At 41.3% G+C, this 22,746-nt stretch overlaps 1 protein-coding gene across 1 annotated transcript in view; it reads left to right on the top strand.

The window, feature by feature from the left end:
* The window catches only part of fbxw4 (F-box and WD repeat domain containing 4), a 49,853-nt gene that overhangs the window by 19,749 nt on the left and 7,358 nt on the right, over positions 1 to 22,746 (top strand). The window contains exons 4-6 of the mRNA XM_060926020.1: positions 68 to 200; positions 602 to 696; positions 21,238 to 21,303. Coding sequence (XP_060782003.1) covers positions 68 to 200; positions 602 to 696; positions 21,238 to 21,303 — 294 coding nt within the window. The remainder of the gene's footprint in view (positions 1 to 67; positions 201 to 601; positions 697 to 21,237; positions 21,304 to 22,746) is intronic.

Genomic DNA, 22,746 nt, shown 5'->3' with positions numbered 1-22,746 from the left:
GAAAAGAAAAAACATGTACACTCAGCCTTTATTTCATGAACTTAATACATTTTGTTGTGTTTGACAGCGACGGGAAGATCATTGTCCATTACAAAAACCGTGATTATTCTGTGGAGTATTATGGCCATAATCAGGAGGTGAACTGTATTGACTGCAGGGGTGAATTGATCATTAGTGGCTCGAGAGACAAGACTGCTAAGGTAAGAAGAAGACACCATATATTTGTAAGCCTTTCAAAACAAAGTGTGTTGTAAAGCATTTATTCCAGCCTAAGATATAGCAGACCAGTTTCATCTTGACTGAAGCACATGATGGGTAACTAAAAGACTGTAATCAATGTCTAATGCCTTGTTTCCTAAACTGGTGTTTAGGGATCCCCAGACAGTCTGTGTTTTTATTTTCGGTCAGGTCCCAACACATCTGTATCATATATTCGGCTCTTGATTGCTTTGTTTAGGTGTGTTAGGACGAAGGAAAGTAAGTCTGTATATCCCAGAAAACTCGGGACATGTTTTATTTCATGTTTTGTTAAAGATGTTTGTCAACAAACTTGCATCGTAGGCATTGTTGTCTCGTTCTTGGGTGTTTTTTTTTTTTTCAGGTATGGACATTAAATCCAGACCAGTTGGGCAAATGTCTTCATACCATCTCTATGTATGACAGAGTGTGGTCAGTGGCCATCAGTCCCTCTCTGTGGTGAGTCTGTGTTCTTGTTTCTGATGATGTTCTTCTCTTCAGTCAGTCAGATGAATCAGTCAGAGTTTTATTTGTGATTAACAGTTTGAGCAACACGCATGAGTCCATCATGACCGGATATAGAAAGCTGGGTTTTGTATTTGATACATGAAGAATGTAACAGTTGGGACATTTTGCTCATTAACATTACACAAACTTAAACGTTTTATACCAAAGCACTTTTGAATTCTTAAACCTGATGCTTGAGGTCAGAAGGTGTTGATAAATTTCCTATAACCGCATGGCTTGGACAGTAGTGCCAGCTGCAAATTGCAGATTTATATTAACGTGCGTTTTAACATATTATCCTTTCTATAGTAACAACTTGTTCACAGAGACGTGTATAATCTAAGATGGAATTTAAACATGGTGGGGTTTTTTTGGCAACCCCCCCGGCATTATACGCTGAGGGATATAGCTATTGCTCTGTCCGTCTGTAAACATTTTATTTTCCAGAGCATAACTCAAAAAACTATTAGGATTTTTTTTTCACAAAACCTCACAGTTGGGGCGGCACGGTGGCGTAGTGGTTAGCGCTGTCGCCTCACAGCAAGAAGGTCCTGGGTTCGAGCCCCGGGGCCGGCGAGGGCCTTTCTGTGTGGAGTTTGCATGTTCTCCCCGTGTCCGTGTGGGTTTCCTCCGGGTGCTCCGGTTTCCCCCACAGTCCAAAGACATGCAGGTTAGGTTAACTGGTGACTCTAAATTGACCGTAGGTGTGAATGTGAGTGTGAATGGTTGTCTGTGTCTATGTGTCAGCCCTGTGATGACCTGGCGACTTGTCCAGGGTGTACCCCGCCTTTCGCCCGTAGTCAGCTGGGATAGGCTCCAGCTTGCCTGCGACCCTGTAGAAGGATAAAGCGGCTTGAGATAATGAGATGAGATGAGATGAGATGAGAAAACCTCACAGTTCTGTTAAAGCCTCGGTCACAACCGGCCGTACGTGCTCCTACAGCCGGTCTACGTGCAAAAAACGCGTGAAACGCACGGAGGGCGCGCGTGTGACATGCTGATTTTCGAGCCGTAGACTGGCCGCAGAGGTTCTTTGTCATGTCAAACAAACTCTACGGGCGCTTACGTTTTTTTCAGGTTGCAAGACAAACTTACGGCCAACATGCATCTTTCTCCATGAACAAAAAAACCGCAGCGATTTGGGAAACGCCAAAAATCGCACGGCCAAAAAATCGTACGTCCGGTTGTGACCTAGGCTTAAGTGACTAGAGGAGTTGTGCCTTTTGACATTTTGGGATTTCTTTGATTTTTATTTTTCCATATTTCCATGGCAACCAATTCAACTTAGGAAAATTTGGAGTGGGGTTTCATGTGGGGGCCGGGGGGATATGTCATCTCCTGATGACTCTTGTTTTTTTTTAAAGAAAGTGTATACTTGTTGGTGAAATTTTCTAAAAGATGTTTATTACATGTATGGAAGGAGTCTCGGGTGTCAACATTTTGTAATGGCTGGTCAGTTTTCCACCACAGGGGTCTTCAGGATAGACACATGTTGCAATTTCTGGTTTGGTATTGTGGTTTCTTAGTTTTGTGGGGTTTTTTTGTTTTCTTCTTTGTCTTGTTAACTTCGAGAGAGAGAAAAAGAGCGGCTGGTGACGGAACAGCTGTTTATAGTAATATTAACATAAGTGATGATGAGATTTAACTTGTCTTATGGACACTATTAACTGTAAATGGTTAACGGAATGGCCTGTCCTCTATTAGTAAATTAAAATTGTAATCATTGGCAGATTGCTGTGGAATAAGAGGAATAAAACACTAGCTGTTTTTGGAAAATAATCTTGGGCATGGCAATGGCATCACACCACCCCATCACTGATGATCTTTCTATAACAGCATGCCCCATGGTGTTTTATTCCTTACCTAGCATACGTTTCACTAGTCATATTAGTGTTTGTTACAAAGATACAAGGATGTAATTCACCTATGTGACACATCCTCCTTCTCATCTGTTTCCTGCTTCATCTTAGTCGGTTTTTGTAGTACTCTGGACCATATCAGCATGGGACCCCCAACATCGACCTGCTACATTTCATCAGGGTGAATTTGAGATTGTCCAAATAAAGCATGTGTCCAGTGGTTTGGGAAAGGGGGCTGAGGGCAGCATTACGGACAGAGGGGTGAAATGGTCAGAGGCAGGGTGCACCAATGCAGGTGGCCAGACTTTTTTTTTTCTTTCTTGTTTTTTTTTTTAATGTACTCTTCAATTTATTGCCATGCTGTTGCTTTGAAGTCAGTCAGCTAACACCTCTGAAATGCAGATGGAGAAGAACAGGATCTCGGCTCTAAATGATTAGAGAGCAGAATTGTGCCCCCTCATGGTGTAGAACATGCAGGGTTTTTTTTTTTAAGGTTGTTTTAATTGCTTTACTGTATCTGCCTGACCGTTGAAATTTTGATAGGATAGTTGATCTCTGTTTTTGTTTTTGGGTTTGAATCTAAATGATCGTTATTATATTTTATAAGCTGTGGCTTTCTTTGAGAACCCAAACAGGATTTAGACAAATATTAACATATTTAGGCTGAGAGATGTCAGATTGTTTTGGAGCTTGACCCAGTTACAGCTAGCAAATCCATTTTTTTTCTTAATGTGATGAGCAAGGTAAAAAAAAAAAGTGAGACAAAGGCAGTGAGGGACATGAAAGGGGGAAAAACCGAGGCAGGATATAATGTCGAAGCAGGGTTGCCTTCACTTCTGTTGCCTTTGATTGCTCAGCCATGTATACACCCACTCACTTAATGACACACAGCCGCATGAAGCTGTAACACTAGTACTGAGCCTCCACCTGCCTCTGCGTGTCGGGCAGCTGATCTATCAAGCGCACCTTCCCAGCGCTGCTGATTTGAATGCAATAATCCGGCACTTGAAGCAACTAAACAACAGTGCTGGGTTCTTCATACTTTTCTTCTTCATCTTTTCAGAGCACATCCTGTGTGCGACTAAAGCAAACACGGCGGCTCGGTGCTGTTCTAGCAATTCGGCTAAATGATTAAACCCTGGTGCCCTGATCATTCATCCACGAATTTAGATTTCTGAATAAGAAACGATTATCCACATCATTAATTCTCCAATTTGATGGCTGAAATAGCAGGCCTCTGAAACAGACTGCTGCACCCAAATAATAGACCAACCTCTTTTTAATACATTGACAGTGGGAGAAGTTAATTTAATGCTCTAAAAGGTGTCAGCTAGTTTGGCTTCAAACCACATCTATTTGTTGGATATTGGCAGTGGTGAGGAGGACAAAGACTTTAAGTTGCATCGTTTTTTAGCATTAGGATGTGTTCAGTGTTCTTGAAATAATCTCAAGGATAAGTGAAATGAATTAAAAAAAACCTCATTAATTTGCTTAAAATGGTCAAATAATAAAGAAATTTGACATTAGTAGCTCTTGTAAGCCTTTTTTTTTTTTTTTTTTACTGCTTAACTTGTCAGGATAACTGCAACACCTGCTTGATTTGTTAGGATTACCTGTAATCGTAACCTGTAAGTCATAATCAAGGACCCGAGACTTGTCTTGCAATATGTTAAAGGCGGTAGTAGAGGGTTACAAAATACTGATTGTACAAATGTGTGTGTTTTAATTTGGGAAGCTGGGTGACGAAGAGCCCCTTGTGTTGCAAATGTAATTGTTCCAGCTTCACGCCTGAGGTATCTAAAGGACAGGGAGTGAGACAGGAGGCACAGAGAACGACAGCGTCCTAAAGAAAAGGAGAGCAGGGAAAGAAGAGCATGAGAAAGGGAAGTGTGGGTGTGCTTTTAACACTGATGTGTCGTACGTTTTATTGTACGCGCCAAGTGCAAAACGGCAGTAGTATAACTTTAAATGCGACTGTGCTTCTCACTATTCTTCTTGTGCTCCTGTTATTCCTCTCTCTATACATTCTTTCTTCTTCTTTTGTCTCTTTCGACTTACTGGCTACCCTTCTGTCCATCTGTCTATTCCTCTCTCTCTCTCTGTCTCTCTCCTCCCACTCTTTTTTTTTTGTCAATTTTTCCACTGAACATCATCTCAAGGTTTATTACAGGGATATTGTGGCTGGAGAAAAAAATGCCAAAGTTGATTCTTCTCCGTCTCATGTCACTTTGCTGTGAACATGATTGATCTCAGCAGTGTTCTGGCTACTCCTTTTCCCAGGATTGCTTTTCACAGTTGAATTTGTTATCATGCTAGGCAGGGTTATAACACACTTTTATTCTTTTCTTTATTGAATCATGAATACTTTTTTATACATAATACAATTTTATGAATACTTGAAATTGTGGCGTTCTACTGGTAGATTTTGCTTGCTTCTAGAAATACAGTACCAGTCAAAAGTTTGGACACCTTTTATTCATTCATAGGTTTTCTGTATTTTGACTTTTTCCTACATTGTAGAACAATACTGAAGACATCGGAACTATGAAATAGCATATGGAGCATCTGGAATTATGTGGTAAACAAAAATGTTTCGTATTTTAGATTCTTCAGAGTAGCCACCGTTTACCTTGACACTTTGCACACTATTGGCATTATCTTAACCAGCTTCAATGAGGTAGTCACCTGGAACGCTTTTCAATTAACAGGTGTGCCTCGTCAAAAGTTAATTAGTGCAATTCCTTGCCGCCTTAATGCGTTTGAGCTCAAACAGTAAATAATGAAAACACAGTAAATAGCCCTGTTCCACAACTGTAGTAATCCATATTATGTCAAGAGCCGCTCAACTAAGGAAAGAGAAACAACAGTCCATCATTACTTTAAGACATGACGTGTCTTTTAATGAATAAAAATAAAGAATTTTTTATTTTCTGAATTACCGTAGGTGTGTCCAAACTTTTGACTTGTATTGAAAGTGCTTGGAATAAGTTCAGTTGCCAATAGAACAAGACCATTTCAAGCTTAAAATTAAGCCTTTCAAGAAATAGGTTGAATCTTGTATTTGTTTTATTGTAATACTATAATGAGAAATCATAGGATAATATCATAATGAGAAATAAATTAAATGATATTCACATGCTCAGATATTGTACTCCTCTCACACACACACACACACACACACACACACGGAGTTGGCAGTTTAATAGACGCAGTAGTGTGCTGAGCAGCCTTTGGTCTTCAGAACAGCATGAATCTACTCAGACATTTAGATCCCAGCTGATGACTTTTATTGAGGGACTCATTGTTTATCTGAAATCCCTGAGTTTACAATTAAAAGCATCTCAAAAAATGTCATGATCATGCCATAAAACACTCACATTTAATACTAGGTTAAACGTGATTATATGATACATAACTGGTGTTTATTTTTTGCACTAATGACTCACTTAGTTGAAGAAGACTAGCGTAAAGGCTGTAAGACAGGCAGTATGGTAATAGACCTGACCTGTTATAGCCCAGTGGTTCTCAAGCGTTTTGTATCCAGGGATCCCTTAAACTGTAAAATAATTTCTACAGATCCCCAGAGTAGAGATTTATTTCATGAAAATATTGCAATTTTTAATTTATATTGTTTGGAGCCGTAGAACTTTCTATTCCTGAAATTTCCACTGATTTATCACATTAGGCCCGAGTTGACTTTGGTGCTTGGACCCCTAAACATAATAACTTTTGCCGCTTTTCCACTACCAACGCGGCTGAGTTGGGCTGAGCCGTGCCGTGCTGAGTTGGGCTGAGTCGAGCTGAGCGGGGCTGTTGGAGTTGCATTTCGACTACAACCGCGCTGAACTGTGCTGGCTGGAAGTGGGTGGACACATTGGGTGGAGTTAGTGAAAGTGGGTGGATGTCACGTGATGTCGTTAGGCGGCGCAAACAGTGACATCAGTGATCTTTTAAGCGGTAGTCTCACGACCCGGAGAGTAAACAATAAACATGGAGGACATGGAGTCGTTAGTGTTGCTGGTCTTGGTGCTGTGGCTTGTTGTCACCGACAATGCCAACAGATACTGGCAAGAGCGTATAGATGAGGCGAGGCGCATAAGGCTTCAGAAATTCTCGTAATTCGTAATTCTTCTTCTTCCGGGTTTACGGTGTTTACAGATCCCAGCGTGCTCGCGGGGCATGTGTGGGCATGTGAGGACACTCCTCCTCACCAATCAGTGCACAGTGGAGTGTCTCCTCACGCCCCTAGCCCCACTCGGCTCGGTTTGGCTCGCTTCAGCCCCACTCCAAAACCGCATTTTGGCTCGCTTCAGCCCCACTCCAAAACCGCATTTTGGCTCGCTTCAGCCCCACTCCAAAACCGCATTTTGGCTCGCTTCAGCCCCACTCCAAAACCGCGTTTTGGGGGCTGAGTAAGGCTGAAGCGAGCTGAGTCGTGCTGCTCTGAGGTAGTCGAAACGCGAGCCGTGTCGGGCTGAAGTGAGCTGAAAAAGGGTAGTGGAAAAGGGCCATTTGTGATTTCCACCAGTGTAACAAAATGAGAGGAAAAATAAAATTCATGGACCTCCTGGCTATGCCTCACGGACCCCACTTTGAGAACCACTGTTCTGGCCTACTGTATTTAGGACAGTTCACCACACTGCAACAGCTTCTTTCCTGTTTGAGCTACCTGTTTTTCTCTTATTCTGTTTTACTGGTGAATTATAAGGAAGCATTTGTGAGTGTGACTAATAGTCAGCTAAATTGTTTCCTGTAATGTCAAACATGTCAGACCCTTGCTAACAAGCTAGGGCTTGTAGATTCTGGAAGACTCCATCCAAGGGAATGTAACCCTAGCCGATGTGTGTACACTCATCTCACCCAATCATTTGTTCTGAAGATACAAGGGCTTTCTTTTGGTTTATGCTAGTCTTCACACAAGCTAAAATTACTTTTGAGTTCAAGTGACTGTGACAGATGTTAAGACATTAGTGATTTTTAATTTGCAAAATAAAGCTGATTTTGCCACGGCATGTTACTCTTCTGTGTTAAAACTTTCCATGAGCATCATAGTTCTTAGATCATGGCATGACGGTCCTGAAGTTAGTGTCATTTTGGGAACTCTGTCTTCATTGATTTTTAAATACCCTACTATAATAATCTGATTGCTCTGCACTACTCATGATCTACAGAGTTTGTCTCTGAATTCATTCATAATTTCTCTAAGAACATTCATATATTATGTTTTGCTGGGAAAATGGTAGCGTATTACAGCACTATAGATATACACTTGTGTTCAAAATAATAGCAGTCCAACATGACTAACCAGATCAATCACCATTTTTGGTGGAAATTATATTACTACATGGCAAATAATTTACCAGTAGGTGTAGTAGAGTCATAGAAAACCAACAGACCCAACATCCATGATATGCATGCTCCTGAGTCTGTGTAATCGAATAATTAAGTGAAAGGGACGTGTTCAAAATAATAGCAGTGTGGAGTTTAATTAGTGAGATCATTCATTCTGTGAAAAAACAGATGTCAGTCAGGTGGCCCTAATTTAAGGATGAAGCCAGCACATGTTGTACATCCATTTCTCTCTGAAAACATGAGAAACATGGGTCGTTCCAGACATTGTTCAGAAGAACAGCGTGCTTTGATTAAAACGTTGATTGGAGAGGTAAAACGTATACTGTAAAGAAGTGCAGAAAATGATGGGCTGCTCAACTAAAATGATCTCCAGTGCTTTAAAATGGACAGCAAAGCCAGAGAGACGTGGAAGAAAACAGAAGACTACCATTCGAATGGATCGAAGAATAGCTAGAATGGCAAAGACTCAGCCAATGATCAGCTCCAGGGTGATCAAAGACGGTCTGAAGTTACCTGTGAGTACTGTGACAATTAGAAGATGCCTGTGTGAAGCTAATCTATCGGCAAGAAGCTCCCGCAAAGTTCCACTGTTAAAAAAAAGACGTGCTGAAGAGGATACAATTTGCCAAAGAACACATCGACTGGCCTAAACAGAAATGGAAAAACATTTTGTGGACTGATGAAAGTAAAATTGTTCTTTTTGGGTCCAAGAGCCGCAGACAGTTTTTCAGACGACCCCCAAACACTGAATTCAAGCCACAGTACACTCTGAAGACAGTGAAGCATGGTGGTGCAAGCATCATGATATGGGAATGTTTCTCTTACTGTGGTGTTGGGCCCATTTATCGCATACCAGGGATCATGGATCAGTTTGCATATATCAAAATACTTGAGGAGGTCATGTTGCCTTATGCTGAAGAGGAAATGCCCTTGAAATGGGTGTTTCAACAAGACAATGACCCCAAACACACCAGTAAGCGAGCAGCATCAGGGTTCAAGACCAACGAAATGAAAGTTATGGAGTGGCCAGCCCAATCCCCGGACCTTAATCCGATAGAAAACTTGTGGGGTGACATCAAAAATGCTGTTTCTGAGGCAAAACCAAGAAATGCAGAGGAATTGTGGAATGTTGTCAAATCATCCTGGGCTGGAATACCTGTTCACAGGTGCCAGAAGTTCTCAGAAACCGTGGTTATACAACTAAATATTAGTTTAGTGATTCACAGGAATACTAAATCCTTAAGATTTTTTCAGTTTATACAGTAAATATTTGGAGTTTGTAATGAAAAATGCAGACACTGCTATTTTTTTGAACAGCCCAATGTTCATTTTTCTTCATTTTCTGTAAAGTAATTAAAATATTCATACATTTTTCTTCATGTTTTGATGTAGAATATAATGTGCATTGTTCCCAATGCATGGAAATAAAAACTATTATAAGGATTTTGAGCTTTACTCACGTTTTTAAACACACTGCTATTATTTTGAACACAACTGTATGTGAGTGATCAGATACGCTGCTTTCCATGGTACTATGATGACAGCCATGACAGTTGTTCTTGAACATTCGGACTATAGCCAGTCAGTGTAATATTCAGGAAACATGCTTTGCAACACGCATACCTTCATGTGTGTGTCTGTGAATGATTTCTCATAAGCTGAAGTACAAAAGTTGGTGCATATGGTCCCTTGGGCGTTGTGCTATAAGCACGATTGGTAGAGCCCGTGACAGTTGATCTGTGTGCGTCAAAGAGCAGAGTAGACAATGCCTCAGCAGTTGTAGTGAGTCTACATTGATCAGACCATGGGAGATGAAGGGGGAGGGGTGCAAGGCATCGAAGAGAGAAGCAACCCCGAGGAGAGGTGAGAAAGGGTCCTTTTTGGCAGAACCTGTTTTGTCTAGAGTTGGTCAAGCACAACTACAAAGATGTTGCAGGGGTACTGCCTTTGAAACTTTCCAAAGAAAATGATTGTTGGATAAACCGCCCCTAAATCGCCTCTCTCTGGCAAACGGAGGGAGCATGACCTCTGACCCTTCGTATCAAAGTACATGGAGACTCACCCCTCTATACTGCCCCAACTTCTCCTGCCACAATTTCACCCCCATTGCTCCACCCCACTCAAACACAAAAAAGAGAAAGAGTCGAAAAAAAATCCTGAAACTTGCATCTTTCATTCCCCCCCCTTCTCTGTTGGTTTCTCAAGTCTAGTAGAGCGAGCTGTGTCTTAGGAGTCAAGAATTCAATTAGTTTAAAAAAAAAAAAGCAAGTGAAAGAAGGAGAAAAAAGGCTGCAACAATAAAGCGATAACGGACAGAATGCGCGTTCCCACATGTTAAATACAGGGCGCTTACTACTGAAAGCACTGCATGGGAGCTATAGCCCCTGACTGCAGGTGGTGTCCTGAATAATTGCAGTCAATATGCCCCTTCTATGCAGGCTTTGCAGAAGCAGATCATTAGACACATGCCACATACAGGTGTTCCCTGGGTGCATTTGAGATGGAAACTTCTGGTACTTGCTAAAAAGCATTTTTCCCTTAGATGCTGTGCGGTGAGTATTTATACTCCTCTCGGCTCCTTTTTGCATCTGGGCCATTGAGACATACAGCACATACCTGCAGTAGAGTTTGTCTTCAGAACATTTGTAAATATGTAATATCTATAATGATGAGAGTGGTGCCAAATGTTCATTTGATCTGATTTTTAATAGGTTGACCAGAGAAAATTTATGTTCAGTTAATCTCAAGTGCTCCTTAATAGAATGCAAACAATGTGACTAAACAGCCATGATTCTTCCAGGACTTCCTGCAGCTCCAAATGGGAAGAAACATTCAAAAAATGGGATTGTAAATTCCAGAAGGAAATAACAGTGTTAACAAAAGTGGCTTGGTAATTCTTCCTAAGCACTGCAGACTGTTTCATTGCACCTTGCATGTGTCGTAATAAGACATAATGAGTCAGGTGACTAATGGCCTGCAGTAATAACGACAGTGGGATGCTGAGCTTCTCATGAATTTTCTGTTGTATTTTGTCCAAATTGATCTGGGGCTGTTCCACCCAGCTAAGCAAAAGGCGGTGTGTGGAATGTTCCTCTGACCTCAGACACAGGGGACATGAACAGAAAGCCAAAAGGTCTGTGAACTCGGGTGTGAGTTGAAGTGGGGGGGAGAGGGCGAGAGCACAGACACAGAGAGCAAGAGAGAAAGAGCGAGGGAGACCTATTGTCCTTTTCAGAGCGATATAAATACATCATAACCCTTTTCAATTCAAACATATTTAGGGGCTGAGATGAAAGCACTTTTACAAACTAGATACATCCCTTCTTACAAAGCCAGGGGTCAACCATAACAAATGAACAACCTCCTCCAGGCCTAAAGCTATCCCACTTAAAAGACATGCTGATGTGCAGGGCTTACACTCGCTGTGAACCTCATTTGTACCCCTGTGTTACTCACTGTTCACAGTGACTGATATCATTTTATACAACCCCACTTCCAAAAAAGTTGGGATGCTGTGTAAACTGTAAATAAAAACAGAATGCTATAATTTGCAAATCATGGAAACCCTATATTTCATTGAAAATAGTACAAAGACAACATATTGGATGTTGAAACTGAAAATTTTTATTATTTTTTGAAAAACATATGCTCATTTTGAATTTAATGCCAACAATGCATTTAAAAAAAAAAGTTGGGGCAGGACATGTTTACCACTATTGCATCACCTCTTTTAACAACACACTGTAAACATTTGGGAACTGAGATGATCAATGGCTGTAGTTTTGAAAGAGAAATGTTGTCCTATTCTTGGCTTATATACAATTTCAGTTGCTCAGCAGTTCAGGGTCTCCTTTGTCATATTTTGCGCTTCATAATGCACCAAATGCTTTCAGTGGGAGACAAGTCTGGACTGCAGGCAGGCCAGTTTAGCACCTGGACTCTTTTACTATGGAGTCATGCAGTTTTAATATGTGCAGAAAGTAGTTTGTCATGGTCTTGCTGAAATATGCAAGACCTTCCCTGAAAAAGATTTTGTCTGGATGGCAGCATATATTGCTCTGAAACGTGTATATATCATTCACCATTAATGATGCCTTCCCAGATGTACAAGCTACCCATCTCGTGTGCACTAATGCACCCTCATACCATCACAGATGTTGGCTTTTGAACTGTGCACTGATAAAAAGCCAGATGGTCCCTCTCCTCTTTAGCCTGGAGGACGTGGTGTCCATGATTTCTAAAAAGAATTTCTGCTTTTGATTCATCAGACCTTGGGACAATTTTCCACTTCGCCTCAGTCCATCGTAAAAGAGCTCGGGCTCAGAGAAGGTGGCAGTGTTTCTGGATATTGTTTATATCTGGTTTTAACTTGCATTTGTGGATGCAGTAATTAATTGTTTTCACAGACTGTGGTTTTCTGAAGTGTTCCTGAGCCCATACAGTGATTTCCACTACAGACACATGTCTGATTTTAATGTAGTGTCACCTGAGGGCCTGAAGATCACAGGCATCCAAGGCCAGTTTTCAGCCTTGTCTCTTGCATACAGGGATTTCACCAGATTTTCTGAATCTTTCAATGATATATGCTGTAGATGATGTGATCCCCAAATTCTTTGCAACTTTACATTGAGGAGTGTTATTCTTGAATTGTTTGTTTCACTGTTTGCCCACACAGTCTTTCACAGAGCGGTGAACCCCTCCCCATCTTTACTTCTGAGAGACTCCGCCTCTCTGGGATGCTCTTTTTACAACCCACAATTCCAAAAAAGTTGGGACAAAGTACAAATTGTAAATAAAAACAGAATGCAATGATGTGGAAGTTTCAAAATTCCATATTTTATTCAGAATAGAACATAGATGACATATCAAATGTTTAAACTGAGAAAACGTGTCATTTAAAGAGAAAAATTAGGTGATTTTAAATTTCATGACAACAACACATCTCAAAAAAGTTGGGACAAGGCCATGTTTACCACTGTGAGACATCCCCTTTTCTCTTTACAACAGACAAGTTGCTCAAGTTTAGGGATAGGAATGTCTTGTCTAATGTAGGATTCTAGTTGCTCAACTGTCTTAGGTCTTTTTTTGTCGTATCTTCTGTTTTATGATGCGCCAGATGTTTTCTATGGGTGAAAGATTTGGACTGCAGGCTGGCCAGTTCAGTACCCGGACCCTTCTTCTATGCAGCCATGATGCTGTAATTGATGCAGTATGTGGTTTGGCATTGTCATGTTGGAAAATGCAAGGTCTTCCCTGAAAGAGACGTCGTCTGGATGGGAGCATATGTTGCTCTAGAACCTGGATATACCTTTCAGCATTGATGGTGTCTTTCCAGATGTGTAAGCTGCCCATGCCACATGCACTAATGCAACCCCATACCATCAGAGATGCAGGCTTCTGAACTGAGCGCTGATAACAACTTGGGTCGTCCTTCTCCTCTTTAGTCCGAATGACACGGCGTCCCTGATTTCCATAAAGAACTTCAAATTTTGATTCGTCTGACCACAGAACAGTTTTCCACTTTGCCACAGTCCATTTTAAATGAGCCTTGGCCCAGAGAAGACGTCTGCGCTTCTGGATCATGTTTAGATACGGCTTCTTCTTTGAACTATAGAGTTTTAGCTGGCAACAGCAGATGGCACGGTGAATTGTGTTCACAGATAATGTTCTCTGGAAATATTCCTGAGCCCATTTTGTGATTTCCAATACAGAAGCATGCCTGTATGTGATGCAGTGCCGTCTAAGGGCCCGAAGATCACGGGCACCCAGTATGGTTTTCCGGCCTTGACCCTTACGCACAGAGATTCTTCCAGATTCTCTAAATCTTTTGATGATATTATGCACTGTAGATGATGATATGTTCAAACTCTTTGCAATTTTACACTGTCGAACTCCTTTCTGATATTGCTCCACTATTTGTCGGCGCAGAATTAGGGGGATTGGTGATCCTCTTCCCATCTTTACTTCTGAGAGCCGCTGCCACTCCAAGATGCTCTTTTTATACCCAGTCGTGTTAATGACCTATTACCAATTGACTTAATGAGTTGCAATTTGGTCCTCCAGCTGTTCCTTTTTTGTACCTTTAACTTTTCCAGCCTCTTATTGCCCCTGTCCCAACTTTTGTGAGATGTGTTGCTGTCATGAAATTTCAAATGAGCCAATATTTGGCATGAAATTTCAAAATGTCTCACTTTCGACATTTGATATGTTGTCGATGTTTTATTGTGAATACAATATCAGTTTTTGAGATTTGTAAATTATTGCATTCCGTTTTTATTTACAATTTGTACTTTGTCCCAACTTTTTTGGAATCGGGGTTGTATACCCAATCATCTTACTGACCTGTTGACAACCAACTTAGTTGTATTGTGTGGAGTTTTTGTTTCTTTGTTTTTCTTTTTTAAGCATTACACAACTTTTTCAGTCTCTTGTTGCCCCGTCCCAAATTTTCTGAAACGTGTTGCTGACGTCAAATTCAAAATGAGCATATATTTTTCAAAAAACAAAAAAATTTCTGTTTCAGCATTTGATATGTTGTCTTTGTACTATTTTCAATTAAATATAGGGTTTCCATGATTTGCAAATTATTGCATTCTGTTTTTATTTACAGTTTGCACAGTGTCCCAACTTCTTTTAGAATTGGGGTTGTATTATGTGTTTTTAAAAAGTATGTATTTTCCTTTTAAAAAAAAAAAGCGTGTATTGTAGAGTTAAGTTGTCTTCAGATAAAACTATTTCAATATGAATACATTTTTTTCTGCAAATGATTTAGTATAATCCATAATCGTGCTATTGTCAAGCTCTACCATGTTATTAGGAACACCTGTATAATTGTGCATTTATGCAACTATCCAAGCAACCAATCATGTGACCGCAGCAAAATGTATAAAATCATGCAGATACAGGTCAAAGGTTTCAGTTAATGTTCACATCAAACATTTAGAATGAAGAAAAAGTGTGATGTCTGTGACTTTAACCATGGCCCGATTGTTGGTGCCTGATGGGCTTGGGTGAGTATTTTAGAAAATGATGATCTGGGATTTACACATATCAGTCTCTAGAGTTTACAAGGAATAGTGAGGAAAAACAAAAAACATTAAGTGAGAGACAGTTCTGTGGGTGGACACGCCTTTTAATAAGAGAGGTGAGTGGAAAATGGCCAGATTGTTTCAAGCTGCCAGGAAGGACATTGCAACTCAAATGATCACCTTGAGGTGGATGGACTGGGCTGAAGATTTAAAAATATCACCTGCTCTTTTTCTAGTCTTCAGCTGTCCAGTTTGGGTGAGTCCGAGTCCTAGATAGCTTCAGCTTCATGTTCTTGCCTGACCAGAGTGGAACCTGATGTGGTCTTCTGCTGTTGTAGCTCATCCACGTCAAGGTGTGTTCTGATGTGCTTTTCTGCTCACCACAGCACTCATCTGGCAGCAACAACAATGCCATGGTTAAAGCCACAGGGATCATATACCCATTTTGATGTCTCATGTGAACTTGAACTAAAGCTCTTGACCTGTATCTGCATGATTTTTGCATTGTGCTGCTTCCACATGATTGGCTAACTGCATAAATGAGCAGGTGTACAGGTGTTCCTAATAAAGTGGATGGAGATTTGTGGATTTTAGACGTTTTCTTCTTCCATTTGAAATTTCTCTTTTCAATTTGATCAGCCATTCTCTTAGAAAATGAACTTGCTGTTTACAAGTTGTTTGTTTTGTTTTTTCTCCCTCATCCTGACACCCTGTAGGCCAATTGGCCTGTCAGTTGCCAGCCTGTTAGGAGGCTGTCTGTGTCTATCGAGAGCACACTTAATCTACCGCTGGCTTGCTAGGCCTGTCGCAGCTTCACAACCATTCACACTCACATTCACACCTACGGTTAATTTAGAGCCACCAGTTAACCTAACCTGCATGTCTTTGGACTGTGGGGGAAACCGGAGCACCCGGAGGAAACCCACGCGGACACGGGGAGAACATGCAAACTCCGCACAGAAAGGCTCCCATCCACCACTGGGCTCGAACCCAGAACCTTCTTGCTGTGGCAACAGCGCTAACCACTACACCACCATGCCACCCACAAGTTTTTGTTGCTGGAGTATATGAAATATCACAGGTATGATGCAGCTAGTTTGTGTCATTCAGCTCTCTGGATCGGTATAAGTCAACATAACACACTTTCATTGTATAAAAATGGCAGAAGATCAGTTCTGAAAATACGTTAAATATAAATCCATATTGGGGCGGCATGGTGGTGTAGTGGTTAGCGCTGTCGCCTCACAGCAAGAAGCTCCGGGTTCGAGCTCTGTGGCCGGCGAGGGCCTTTCTGTGTGGAGTTTGCATGTTCTCCCCGTGTCCGCGTGGGTTTCCTCTGGGTGCTCCGGTTTCCCCCACAGTCCAAAGACATGCAGGTTAGGTTAACTGGTGACTCTAAATTGGCCGTAGGTGTGAATGTGAGTGTGAATGGTTGTGTGTCTATGTGTCAGCCCTGTGATGACCTGGCGACTTGTCCAGGGTGTACCCCGCCTTTCGCCCGTAGTCAGCTGGGATAGGCTCCAGCTTGCCTGTGACCCTGTAGAAGGATAAAGCGGCTAGAGATGATGAGATGAGATGAGATAAATCCATATTGGGGCGGCACGGTGGTGTAGTGGTTAGCGCTGTCGCCTCACAGCAAGAAGGTCCGGGTTCGAGCCCCGTGGCCGGCGAGGGCCTTTCTGTGCGGAGTTTGCATGTTCTTCCCGTGTCCGCGTGGGTTTCCTCTGGGTGCTCCGGTTTCCCCCACAGTCCAAAGACATGCAGGTTAGGTTAACTGGTGACTCTAAATTGAGCGTAGGTGTGAATGTGAGTGTGAATGGTTGTCTGAGTCTATGTGTCAGCCCTGTGATGACCTGGCGACTTGTCCAGGGTGTACCCCGCCTTTCGCCCGTAGTCAGCTGGGATAGGCTCCAGCTTGCCTGCGACCCTGTAGAACAGGATAAAGCGGCTAGAGATAATGAGATAAATCCATATTGATTCTATTGATAAAGAGGATATCAATCCCAAAACTAATACTCAGTATCGGATCGGCACATCCCTAACTATTACTGTCAGTAGAGTGTCCAAGTAAAAGACACATCAGGACATTTCGCTTTTTTTTTTTTTTTTTTTAAATCTTTTTTTTGGTTCTTGCTGTCTTCATATCATATCTTAAAGGTCACATGCCCATATATGTTACCATTAAGGTCACTTCAAAAAAAATTTGTCTGTAAAAATAGGAAGATTACAAAATGACCTATTTGATTCAGAAATCCTTTACATGATGAGCCTTGGCGCTTCTGTTTTACACAGTGATTTTATTTATTTATTTATTTATTTATTTATTTAAAATAGTCTCTGCTTATACAGTAATCTTAACCTGATATGTAGAGTTGGTTATGTTGCTTTGGCCCTAACAATGTTGTTACTGTTGGAGTTCTTCTCTCAGCAGGAAGTGGATTAAAGTTTGTGTGACCCCAGCACTAATTTCATGCTACACAGTTCCACGAATAATGATGTCAGCTGATTAGGTTACCAAAATGGTTGTGTTAGCAGTGAACCCCTGACATGTTCTAATGATCCTGAGGGGCACTGTGTCTGTTGGGTTAGGGGAGTAGTTCGGGTTTGCAGGTCATTCGGAGGGGGTAGCACAGCCCATGGTGGTGGTGTTGACTGCGCCAATTCAATCTTCAATTCAAAGGAGCACGGGTAGTTATGAGGTCGAAATGGGTTTGGGGGTGGGTGGGTGTATGGGAGGCGAGGTACAGGCTTTGACCTTTTACAGCTATAATATTACTCGGACTCATTTTCATATTAGTCAGAAGTTTGGAGAACAAAACTGTATTTAATTATAGTGTTTTTGCCTCGTTCATTTTCTCTCTTTTCTTTTTTCTCTACAATCAGACGCAGTGAGGGATGAGTAATTGAAGTAATAGAGAGTAATAAGGGCTGGGAAGAGAGAGCTTGGCTTTGCCCCTATTGTATCTTGTGTCACACAGGTTCAGAGGTCATGCAGCCTGCATATTCTATTAGGACACATAGCCTTCATTGGGGCAAATGAGTTTACCCAACAGTAATTAAAATGCCAGCACTGGCCCAGCAAGCTGAATATGGTTGATGGGCCACTGCTAACTGGGTTGACAGCTGCCATGGCTGTCTTTGCCAATAGGCTTGGGCCCACAGTGAAGAAACTAGCCAAAGCCATCAGAAGCAGGAACGCCTGCTCCCTCTCTTCTACTCGCAGTGTCTCTTTTTCCCCCATATGTGGCTTCAATATTGTATTATTGGTTAGCATGTAATTCAGAATGAGTGTGGTGCCTGTTATTTTATTACACAGATCACTCAAATTCTTCTTATGTCTCAGAAAAGTGATTTTTTTTTATCAGCTTACCTATTTGCCTGTATCTTGCAGAAAATCAGAAAAGTTTTTTTTTTTTTTTTTAGTCTACTGTTCTTTCTATTGATGGGTTCTTGGCCTTGTCTTACTATGACCTTGGTGTAAAAGGTGACCTTCAAATCCTGAATCCTCTCTCTCTCTCTCTCTCTCTCTCTCTCTCTCTCTCTCTCTCTCTCTCTCTCTTTTTTCAAATCTTACTGGCTGTGGTTTAGGGTCACTGTCTCTCATTCTGTTTTTGTGCTCGGGGTTTAGAGTTGGACCCCAGGCTCTAGAGAGCTTATTCACACAGGCTGGCTGTTAATTTGAGGCCACACTGGTATTCCATTGTGGAGTCCGGGGTTTTTTTTTGGTGTTGGGGGCGGAGAGCCCACTGCTCGGGTGTTCTCTGGAGGTATGTGGAGGTATGAAAGTATGTTAAAGAAAGAGTGAGAGTTTCAGTAAGCAGCTTTGGGATTCATTGTGTGGGGCATGCTTTCAGAGCCTCTCAAATCTGACACACTATTAGTCAAAATCTATATTTGAATTGAATTTAGGCTCACACAGACCTGTGCATGTGAACGCACAAACTGTGGGTTGTCTTTTAAAGCTAGGCATAAGACTAAGAAGTCAATTGAGCTATGGGGGAAGAATTCATCCCAGCAGGACGTTGTAGGAATACCTGGGCACTAAAGCCACCACATTCTTGGCTGTTCAGTAGTGTGGGAGTCCTATTGTGCACCTCACCTATACACACAATGCAGGGAGCAGTGGAGGCCTGGAGCCTCACCTGCCAATCCCAGCTGTCCAGGAGGGCTTTAATCCCTAACTATCAAGCAGGTCAAAACCATGGTGCACACACATGCACTCACACCCTCCTCCCTACCTGTTCCAACTAATTTCAACCTGTCATCCAAATCAAAGGGGGTACCAAAGTGTTTTTGTTTCTCTTACTTAGCCACCCCCTAACAGCTTGGTGAAAGAATGCACATCTTTGAACAAAGTCATCTGTCTTATCTTACCGCTCAGCTTTTCTTGCACCTTCAGTATTCTGACCTTGTTATTTGTTTGGTAAAGGTTTTATCGGTTTTGCACTTGCACGAAGAGATAAGAGATTTGAGCAGTTCTACCTTAACCACAACTGTATAAATGCACTATATTTCTAATAGCCTATCATCTGTTATCACTTCTGAGCTAATGACACATTTTGCTTGAGATACAACCCTAATTCCAAAAACAATCGGGACGCTGTATAAAACACAACTAAAAACAGAATGTGATGATTTGCAAATCATGGAAACCCTATATTTCATTGAAAATGGTACAAAGGCAATATATCAAATGTTGAAACTGGGAAATCTTATTGTTTTTTGAAAAGTATATGCTCATTTTGAATTTAGTGCCAGCAACACGTTCCAAAAAAGTTGGGACGGGACAACAAAAGACAAGAGAAAGTTGTGTAATGTTAAAAAAAAAAAAAATCGAATTAGGTTAATTGGCAACAGGTCAGGAATATGATTGGGTATAAAAAGAGCATCCAGGAGTGGCTGAGTCTCTCAGAAGTAAAGATAGGGAGGGGTTCACTACTCTGCGAAAAACTGCATAGGCAAATAGTGCAGCAATTTAAGAATAACGTTCCTCAATGTAAAATTGCAAATAATTTGGGGATAACATCATCTATGGTACATCATATCATTGAGAGAATCTGGGGAAATCTCTGTACACAAGGGACAAGGCTGAAAATCAACACTGGATGCCTGTCATCTTCTGGCCCTCAGGTGACACTGCATTAAAAACAGACCTGATTCTGTATTCCAATTGCTGTAACGGCTCACAAACACGTCAGAAAACCATCATCTGTGAACACAGTTCATCACTGTATCCACAAATCCAAGTTAAAACTATATATAAACAGTATCCAGAAATGTCACCGCCTTCTCTAGACCCAAGCTCGTTTACAGTGGACTGAAGCAAATTAGAAATCTGTCCTGTGGCCTGACGATTCAAAAGTAGAAATTCTTTTTGGAAATCATGAACACTGCATCCTTGGGACTAAAGAGGAGAGGTATCATCCAGGTTATCATCAGTGCACAGTTCAAAAGCCAACATCTGTGATGGTATGGGGGGCATTAGAGAACCTGACATGCGTAGCTTGCCCATCTTTGAAGGTGCCATTAATGCTGAATGATACAGGTTTTGGAGCAACATGCTGCCATCCAGACAAAATCTTTTTCAGGGAAGGCCTTGCTTATTTCAGCAAGACAATGCCAAACCGCTTTCTGCACATATTAAAACTGCATGGCTCTGTAGTAAAAGAGTCCAGGTGCTAAACTGGCCTGCCTGCAGCCCAGATCAGTCTCCCATTGAAAACATTTGGCGGATTACGAAGCGCAAAATACGACAAAGGAGACCCCGAACTGTTGAGCAACTGAAATTGTATGTCAGGCAAGAATGGGACAACATTTCTCTTTCAAAACTACAGCAATTGGTCTCCTCAGTTCCCAAACATTTACAGAGTGTTGTTAAAAGAGGTGATGCAATAGTGGTAAACATGCCCCGTCCCAACTTTTTTTAAATGTGTTGTTGGCATCAAATTCAAAATGAGCATATATTTTTTTAAAAAATAGAATTTCTCGGTTTCAGCATCTGGTATGTTGTGTTTGTATTATTTTCAAATATAGGAAATGTAGGGTTTCCATGATTTTTGCAAATCATTAGTTCTGTTTTTTGTTTGTTTTACACAGCACCCCAACCTTTTTGGAAATGGGGTTGTGTGTGTGTGTGTGTGTGTGTGTGTGTGTGAGAGAGAGAGAGAGAGAGAGAGAGAGAGACTGACAGTCTGTGCCTAAATATATGCCTGGATGATATTAATAAACACTTGTTTGTGTATCTCTCTCAACAGCACCTTTGTGACTGGAACAGCATGCTGTGAAAACTTTGCTCCTCTTCGAATATGGGACACAGAAAGGTAGTTGGCACCTCAACCCTTCATTCTTGTCATCTAACCTGCAAGTTTTTGATATTTGTTCATATATTACTATTACAATGTTTTTTTTTTTTTGTCCTGATGCAGTTCTTCTTGAATATGCTGTGTGTAGCTACACAGTATTTTCTCCAGAGATTAGAGTTGCAGCCTGACAGAATCAGACAATACAGGGTGCTGTTCGGTCTTAACACCCTTTACTATTTGTCAGTATAATTAATAACACAAGTAAACGCATGATAATGATAGTTGTTGTTCATAAGCTTCTGAGCTACCTTACTAGGCTTTTTGAGAAGTTCAAAGCTAACTTCAAAATTCCTATCATGAAAGGCCTGGCTTAAACCTGATACAGCCTGACTGGCTTCTGTAATTCCCCTGCTTTACCTGCAGAATTCAGCCTGCTTACATGTTGTCAGTCCAGGGGAGGAAAAATTAAGAAGGGGGGAAAAAGTGGTAGGTTCCGGTACCAAATGACAAGGAAATTTGAGAATGGTTGCTGGGAAGGAGGAGGGGCGATTCACCATGTATATCCCTGGGAATCACATTTTACAAAAGAGGAGGAGAAACAGAAAATTTGGTCAGGATTTAGATGGGCAAAGGCTGGGGCTGAGGTTTGATCTGTGAAGTGTGGATAGGTCGTGTCAAGCTCATGGGCCTGTGTACAGGCAGATTTTCCTTATAAATTATGGGAGCTAAAAGCCTGCTTGCATATCACTGCTATGGAAATCATTTCATGTTGCAAACATACTGGTAAAATGATAAACAGGCCTTCGTGCATTGTTGTTGGGTTGTTTTTTGTTTGTTTGTTTGTTTGTTTGTTTGTTTGTTTGTTTGTTTGTTTTTTCCCCCCATTTGTTTGAATAGACCTGAAAGGGTTTTTCTTCGTATATTCTTTTTGTTATAGTTTCAATGCATTATGAAACATGGTCTCAGTAGCATTGCATGACCTGTCTCCCAATGTGTCGTATTCTCTTTCCTCTCATCTTTGGTCTGCCACATTCAGGGTAGATGTGTCCTGCCCTAATGTGTTCCTGTCTGGTAATCAGGTGCACCTTGTGCGGCGCACAAAGCCCCCAGTCACAGGGGCTCGAGAAAACAGCCATGAGCGAAGGGGCGGTGGAATGGGGGATGTGTGCGTATGTGTGTCCCTTTTTTTTTTTTTCAACATTTCCCAGACAGACCACCAGCATATTCTTCAGACAGCCACTACCAACATAAGACAGCACATTAGGATGGCAACAGTATTCGTGATAAAGGCAGACATCAGATCGTAAACACCATTACGGTGTTGGGTGCAACACACATAAGTGATGATCAAAACAATCAAAGCAGTAAACAGCTAAATGTATTTATGTAATAAATGTATTTCTATCAGAAATGTGGCATATTTTTAGTTAGTTCTTGTGGAATATCATGTAAAAAAAAAAG

Source organism: Neoarius graeffei, chromosome 7 (assembly GCF_027579695.1).
Source record: "Neoarius graeffei isolate fNeoGra1 chromosome 7, fNeoGra1.pri, whole genome shotgun sequence".
In the NCBI taxonomy this organism is placed as follows: Eukaryota; Metazoa; Chordata; class Actinopteri; order Siluriformes; family Ariidae; genus Neoarius; species Neoarius graeffei.
Note: the sequence above shows the minus strand (reverse complement) of the source record. Positions and strands in the feature narration are given on the sequence as shown.